Source organism: Rhagoletis pomonella, unplaced genomic scaffold, assembly GCF_013731165.1.
Source record: "Rhagoletis pomonella isolate Grant_MI unplaced genomic scaffold, Rhpom_1.0 Rhpom_scaffold_00002, whole genome shotgun sequence".
Taxonomy (NCBI): domain Eukaryota; kingdom Metazoa; phylum Arthropoda; class Insecta; order Diptera; family Tephritidae; genus Rhagoletis; species Rhagoletis pomonella.
In genome coordinates, this window is record NW_023458556.1 from 67583227 (window position 1) to 67591412 (window position 8186).

At 32.4% G+C, this 8186-nt stretch overlaps 1 protein-coding gene across 10 annotated transcripts in view; it reads left to right on the forward strand.

The window, feature by feature from the left end:
• Positions 1–8186, forward strand: part of LOC118734012 (Ca(2+)/calmodulin-responsive adenylate cyclase) — a 325153-nt gene that overhangs the window by 273663 nt on the left and 43304 nt on the right. For 8 of the 10 annotated variants that reach the window (XM_036463687.1, XM_036463692.1, XM_036463688.1 and 5 more), the window contains 5 exons: positions 5233–5344; positions 5419–5546; positions 5638–5941; positions 6076–6306; positions 7364–7369. In XM_036463687.1, coding sequence (XP_036319580.1) covers positions 5233–5344; positions 5419–5546; positions 5638–5941; positions 6076–6306; positions 7364–7369 — 781 coding nt within the window. The remainder of the gene's footprint in view (positions 1–5232; positions 5345–5418; positions 5547–5637; positions 5942–6075; positions 6307–7363; positions 7370–8186) is intronic. The other 2 variants (XM_036463693.1, XM_036463695.1) reach the window with 1 other exon arrangement.

The window sequence follows — 8186 nt, forward strand, 5'->3', positions numbered from 1 at the left end:
AAGACTTTTATTTATAAAAGTCATCAATAAAAATCAGTCACCGACTTTTATTTTTTAAATCATACATATAAAAGTCATTATCAATTTTCGTAGTTAGAAAAGTGTTGGAGAACCAAAGTTTACTAGTGACTGATTTATATTGATGACTTTATAAATAAAAGTCGCCAGTAACTGTTATCTAAGATGTATAATTTAAAAATTAAAAATAACTGCTATTTGCAGATTATTTAGACAAAACCCAAAAATAATTGTTATTTTGGATTTATAAAATAAAAATTAGAAAAAACTATTACTTAAGGAGTAATTAATTAAAAGTAACAAAATAATTGTTACAGAGTGGTTATTTTAATAAAAGTTGTAACTGTTACGGCCCCTGCAAAAAATCCTTTTTCAATAATATGAAAAAATGCAAAGCTTCTTATGTACATATTCGTTTGTTGATGCATTTGTGGTGATGACAGAGTGATTCGCCGCATGAAATTAATGTAATCTAAATTAAGTAGGAGGCGAAACGTAAAATTCCATTAGACTAAAGCCAAAGGCTGAGCAGCAGTGAAAGGTTATTTAAAATCTACACGGAAATTGATTGATGTACGTCTTTCAGCATTGAATTTTTGCAATATTGAAATGCATTTACATTTTTTTTGCGTCAATGAATCTTGTTGGCATTTAACCAAATTAAAAATTAAAATGTTTGTTGATTGACATTTGCCACAAATAATGGCATTAGAATAAATTGTGCATACAGTGCACTCGCGATAACGTGAAATAATTAAACTAGAGGGATTGACGTTTACGAAATTATCCATGTTAGCGAATGTGGAAAATGAAGTTCAATATGCTTCTGGCCTATATATTAAGGCTTGTGCAAACTACTTTTTTCCGCTTAACCCGCCTTTTTCGTTGAAATCTTTTCTTTAAGAACTCACCTTGATTAGCATAGTCATTCCACGAAAAGGAAAAGGAACGGTTGACTTAATTCGGTGGCTTAAAAATGTAGGTAGCTTGTAAGCAAACCATAAAAAAAAAACTTTAAACACATTGTTCGGAACACATGGATTTCAAAATTGACATGGAGGATAACTCCAAGAATTTTTATTGTTTTCACTTGAATTTTTTACCATATCTTCAAAACGTAATTCCGCAGGAAGCACAAGCGTTAAATTGGTTAGGAGACTTTTAAGGAAAAATAACTGCCGCTTTTTTGATAAGGAAATTTTCACCAAATACACAATAGGTGCATTACTTATCTTTTCTGACTAAAATCAGAAAAGTGACAAAATTCAAGAGCGTAAGGAAAATTCGCTCACTAAAAGAGAATAACAGGAAAAGGTAATGGAACGAAACCAAATTTTTAGTCCAAAGATTGGCAACAACAAAACTAATGTCAAAAAAAAATAGAACTGTATGTACAAAACACATTCACACAAGCACAAGCACAATAAGCACTTACTATATCAATCATTTTTTGTCTCCTCCCTTTTTCAATTCACTTTTTTTTAGTTTTCATATCATTAGTTTGACACTTTTCAAGATTTTGCCAGAAAAAAAATCTTCTGACTAAATCTTGTAACTTCGGACTGAAGAGAGTGACTATCACTGAGAGTTTCTGTCTCATTTCTGCTGTAATTTTCGAGTTAAGAAACGCCTTTTGGACAAAATCTGACTACTTTGGACTATTTCTTACTATTTTTTAGAAGATAAGGAACGCAACTTATATTAGTAATTTCAAACGTGTTTCTTATGCTTAAATTAAATTTAAGTGTTTTTTTTACTTTTTATCAAAAATCCCAAATATCAGCTTTAAATCTACATTTCATTGTAAACTATATATAAAGTATTTTCTATAAAAGAGTTAAACCAAAATGGGCTCAGATATGTGTGAGATGGGCGTATAAAACTAAATTAGACTAAATCAGTACATATGGTATCTCCCTTAAAAAGTCAAACATACAAGCCTTTTTTTATTGACTCACAATTATTCCACAAGTTAAACAATCCAAATACTTTGGTATTACACTAAATGCCAAGTGGAGAGCGCATACTAAGAAAAACGAGAGAAGTTTGACCTAAATCTTAACACAGGGTGCATTCCAAAACGTCAAAATACAAAGCATCAGTCTCTTTTATTTCTATACCTCAGTAGATTGTAATTCCAAAAGTGCGCAACCACGGTGAGATGCTGTTTGCTACTAATTTGTGCAAATTTGACTTTTTCTTCTAGAGCGGTTTAGAAACTAAAGAGACTGGTGCTTTGTATTTTGACATTTTTGAACTATACTACAATAGTTTATTGGCAGACGATATACACGGTGCGCTTGGATAATTTTCAACCCAAAGATCCAGTTTTTTTTCAAATTTGATTTGATCAAAAATTAAAATATTCTATAGAAGGATTAAATAGATATCTCGATTATCCTTAATTTTTCGTAGAATGACTTTGCTAACTACATAAGTCCAAGACCATATTGCAGTAAATATTTTGGACGGAAAATCGTTGTCTAATCATGGTAAATCCTACTCATTTAATTCTACCGCAAAATATATGTGTGTTTAACTTTAAAATCTTCAAAAACCGTGAGAACCCACGTCGGCAGCTAGTTTTTGGCTTAAGGCACCATAATTTTTATTCCCAACCCAATTGTTATTGTGTATACAAGCTCCTCCAATGGAGTACATGAAGACATGGAGACATGAGAAGCTATACCTTCAGAATTTTTACAAAGATACACATCCAGTATGCCAAATCGCATCCAGGAACTAAAACACAGCAAAGAGTTAATAGTCTGATAGTTTTATTATTGTTGTTGGATTGACTTCAAATCGTTATGAGAGACGAAGTACAGGTATACCGTATACCAATAAAAATACATACATATACAACAAAAGTATGACAGTCGTTAGAACTTGGCAAGAAGCGGTGGCTGAAACAAAAAATGTTACACCATGTTACAGTTTTGCCCCTCGCTGCAGGTTTATGAAAAGGCAATGTTGAAATTGTAATTAACGCTTCAATTTAATCTTTTTTATTGTGGCTTTAAATGGTGTGGCAAATACTTATATACACATGCAGTGGCGATAACTTTAAGTTGTGATACACAATGGCTAGAGGCGTCGCACTATAGGCAAAACACGAGTTTTTTTTCAAAATCGTAGATCTTCGCTTAGAAAAGAGATAATGGAATAAACATTTTTTTATCGTGAAGAAAAATGATCATATAATATAGCAAAACTATAGAGAAGTTACAACAACAATAACTTAACCCTCAAAATACCGTTCAAAATGTCACTTTTTTTTAATTTTGGCTTCCATTCCACTAGAAAACTCTATATTTAATACACCATTAGCACTGTTAGATTTCTCTTTATTTTATCTTAAGACTCGATTCTTGGAACATTGGATGCTGTACCCGAGTGGCCAGATTGGAAAAAGGAAAGCTACCTTTAAACTCTAATAACTCGTAAACTATCAGCTTTCACAAAAAAATTTATATAACAAAAATGGTTATACTGGTCGATATCTTTACGAAAGTGCAGCATTTAACCCTTTAATGCAGAGTCTGTCATATATGAAACGCTTTTTAACCCTTTCAAGGCAGAGGCAAAATGGTTCTCAATATGTTTTCAACGTACTTTTTATTTATTTTTATTTTTTATTTATTTTTATTTTTAATATTTTTATTTTCTTATTTTATTTTTTATTTATTTTTTGTTATTATTATTTTACTATGGAAAAATTTTCTGCGATTAATATCTACGTCAACATGAGAAAAAGCACGTTCAAAAGCATATTGAGAACCTTTTTCCTCTGCCTTGAAAGGGTTAAAAAGCGTTTCATATATGACAGACTCTGAATTAAAGGGTTAAATGATGCATTCCATTATCTCTTTTCTAAGCGAAGATCTACGATTTTGAAAAAAAAAACTCGTGTTTTGCCTATAGTGCGTCGCCTGTGGGCATTCTTTCATATATGTATGTATGTGCCATTTCTACTGTTATATATTTTATGTCTACTCGGTTATTCCCTGGGGAATTCAGGCTTTATTTAAATTTAAAAAATTAAATTACTACACCATTTTAATTAATTAGTGTGTAGTCCAGTTTTGTTTTGTAGAAGTTTCGTTAGTATACACTTCAGTTTTTACACATTGAGTATATCTGCATATTTATATATTTACGCGTATCTATTTACATTTATTTATGTACAAGTCTACAAAATCTTATTACTTATAAAGCGACTTTTAATCATCGTTGCTTAACACACATTTTTTCAATTACTTCTTGTGTTGTAATCGGCACATCATTATGTACCGCTAATATCGTTAAACCATTCAGCCGCTCCTTAATTGTATAAAATGAAGGGACAAATAAGATAGCATAATCAACAATTGAGTAGTCCACTTGCAAAGTGCGCTATGTAAATTTTTTTTTAGATTTTTAGTTTTTGCTGGGTTTCATGTCCACTAACAGCAGAGTGAAAAATTTTTTTATATTCTGAAAAAAATAGCATGAAATGTTAATTACTCTTGCAAAAGTCGCTATAATACTTATTTATACATTTATGAACTTAGAAAACTGCAAGAAAACGTGGTAGTTTCGGTGCCTAGTGGAAGAGGTCGCAAAAAAGAAGCAAACCAATCTTCCTAGGGGAGAGAACGCGAAAAGCTTAAAAAAAGCTAGCTATGTAAAAGTTACTGTTTCAAAACTTGCAATATTAAATTTTTAAATATAAAATTTGCAAATCTACCATACTGCAATTTTATTTTTTTAATGGTATTAGGCTCTTATTTATCAAAATTTTCAGGTAATAAAAAAAGATACAGTTCGGATGTTACTTGTTGTCGTAGACGTTTTTTTTTTTTTAATTTATGGTTTACTTTTATAAAATCACATAACGCTGTTTGCAAGTGGACTACTCATATATTCATTAAAAGATAATTTGTCATCCGTCTGAAATAAAAAAAAATTTTAATCAGAAGGATAAAATAGTATTGTGTTATTAATTCAAAAGTAAATAATTGTAGTTCAATGACGAGGGGGGGATCTATCCCCCATACCCCCCTGGCTACGCCACTGTACACATGTAATGTATTGATTGACATTAGGAAAATATTAATGAAATTGCTTAGGAAGGATAGCAATACTGGATTATAGCTAAATAGTTAGGAGATATGTACAGTAAAACAATTACGAAACTCATTCTGATACGCATTCCACTAATTCTCGTTTCAGTATATTGTTTGCCGACATTGTCGGCTTTACCGTCTTGTCGTCGCAATGTAGTGCACAGGAGTTAGTAAGACTGTTGAACGAGCTGTTCGGGCGATTTGATCAACTGGCGCACGTAAGTCAATAATCAATTTCTACAACTGCGTAAATATGTATTAAAGAAATCAATTTGTTATCATATTCTTCCAGGACAACCATTGCTTGCGCATCAAAATTCTCGGCGATTGCTACTACTGCGTTTCGGGTCTACCTGAACCGCGTAAAGATCACGCTAAGTGTACCGTTGAAATGGGGCTGGATATGATCGATGCCATTGCGTACGTACACAACTTTTTATACCGGACATGGAAGTTTATACGCACATACTTTTGCACTTACAACTTTCTTTTTTTTTTATTTCTTCTACAGCACCGTGGTGGAGGCCACCGATGTGATATTGAATATGCGTGTGGGCATACATACGGGACGGGTGCTTTGCGGTGTACTGGGGCTACGCAAATGGCAATTCGATGTCTGGTCCAACGATGTGACATTGGCCAATCACATGGAATCGGGTGGAGAACCGGGGCGAGTGCATGTTACACGCGCCACACTTGACGCTCTATCGGGCGAATATGAAGTTGAAGCAGGACATGGCGATCAGCGTTCGTCGTATCTACGTGATCATGGTGTGGATACGTATTTCATAGTGCCACCACCTCATCGGCGAAAGGTGAATGATTTTAAAATATCTTAGGACACTGAACTCACATAAAGTGCATAGACCTACTTTCAGTTGCTGTATGGCCATCATTTACTTATTCATAACTTTTTTTTTGGTTTCTGTTCTATTCTCTATGGTTGCAGCCATTAATGCTAAATACGCTTGGTGTACGCTCGGCCATTGGTAGTCGTCGCAAATTGTCATTTCGTAATGTCTCGAATGTTGTGATGCAACTATTGCATACGATAAAATTTTCGGAGCCAGTACCATTTTCCAACATTGCCACCGGGTCGTTTCCATCATCGGCCGGTAGCGGCACCGGAGCGCGTGGCAGCACAGCCGATGGTACCGGCGGGGATAAGAGCACCCGTAAGGTAAGTGTAAATTTTAACGTTCGCATGACTTGATTTCAACTTCAACGGAAATCTGTTAAATCCCGCTGTAAAAATGTTTATTTTACATAGATTATTACATATGTACCTACAAAAATTATTATTATTATTAAATTATTAAATCAAAACTGGGACCCATTAAGCTTAGTATTCGGCTTTCAAGAAAGATTTTTCATTTTTTTGAGGCCTGAAAAAATATCGTAAATTTTCTTTAAGAAAGACAAAAATATATGAGTATTTTTAACCGACTTCAAAAAAGGAGGAACATTATCAATTCATCGGAATATCTTATATAACTATATTTTTTAATGTATTTTAATTTTTGTAATTTTTTTCGGAAATGTTCTACCTCAAGGGTGGTCTCTTACTAATTTGGTTTGGATCTGATCCTGGGTCATGAAGGAGTTAACGGTACTCCACAAATTTATATATGGGCATTGAAGTCAGTTGTATTTTTTACGAGAACCGGTTAAAAAAAAATTTTATATTTACCTAGAAGTAATGAATTTCTTTTCAAGCCCTTAAGCGTTTTATATGAATTTTTTCGTGCGAGCTGAATACTATGCTGATTTAATCAGTTAAAAGTGGAGAATATAGTTTTTGTAAATACAATATTATATGTTAAATAGTTATTATAAATTTTTACACAATTTGAAATAGTTTTAATTGAGCTAAGTGCCCCACCCCCGTAGCTAAAAGTTAAGCTAACTCTTGCATGAAAGGCTGATTCTACAAACCGCTTAGCTTTTTAATTTTGTTTTTTAAATATTTAAAAATTGGCGAACAATTGCAGACAATCATATACTTAATAAAAATCCGGTGATTTACATATGTAGTTTAAAACTTCTCGAGCACCTTCCAAAATTAGTCTATTGCACACCCAAGCAATTACAACAATCAATTGCCAGTACCATTCCACTAAACTTCGAAATTTGTTACTAATGTGCCACACATTTTTTACCTACTAAAATTGCGTATTGCTTTCGTTAATAGTTTTGTGTGTATTTTACTTTTAATTTTATTTCATTTTTATTTTCAGGATGCGGTAAGTGTGTTGCTCCTGTTCGTAGCTCTCTTTAGAACATAGCTAACCTAGTACTTTTACCGCATTACATTTTATATGTAACGTAATGTAAACTGTCAATTGTAAATTACATGTATGTATGTATCTCGTAATTGTAGTTAGAAGATAGTATAAATATAACAAAATTCTTTGGTGTGGGTGCAGTTTTTATACCAAATTCTAAATTACAAATTTATACCAGTGTTGCCTTATTTGTTATTTTTTGTTTGCTTACCAACTCATTGGACTCATCGCAATCGGTTAAAAAGTATACATGTCTGTAGTGTATGTTATTGTTGTAATAAAATTGACTAATTATGTACAAATATTCTTTAGAAAAGTTAATTTAGATTTAGATGGTAGGTAATTGCTAGTAAAGAAATTTATTATATTTTTATTTTTTGTATTTACGATACTAAAAAGGTGGGGAGAGCGGATTTGCCAAGGTATACCTAAAATATAAAAGCATTGAACTTTTACATATATTTCAAAATTTCGTCCAACCCCAGAACAATAATAACATCACAGAGTGGGATTTCGGCGGAAAAAAATTTATTGGTGAAGGTCAAATTTTGTCGTGTTTTGGCACTTATTACTAATCCTTACAGAAGGAGTTCTTGAGAAAATTTATACTGAACTTAGTAAACTGTTTTGCATACTTTTACCAAAACGCGACATGCTGCAACTAGCGTAAAAAAATGTGTCGGTTTTTTGACCTTGAAAGCTAAACAGTTTTACTAAACATGAGATGCCATTTTTATAAACATATATAGAGTTTCTGCTTTCCCTTTTTATATAA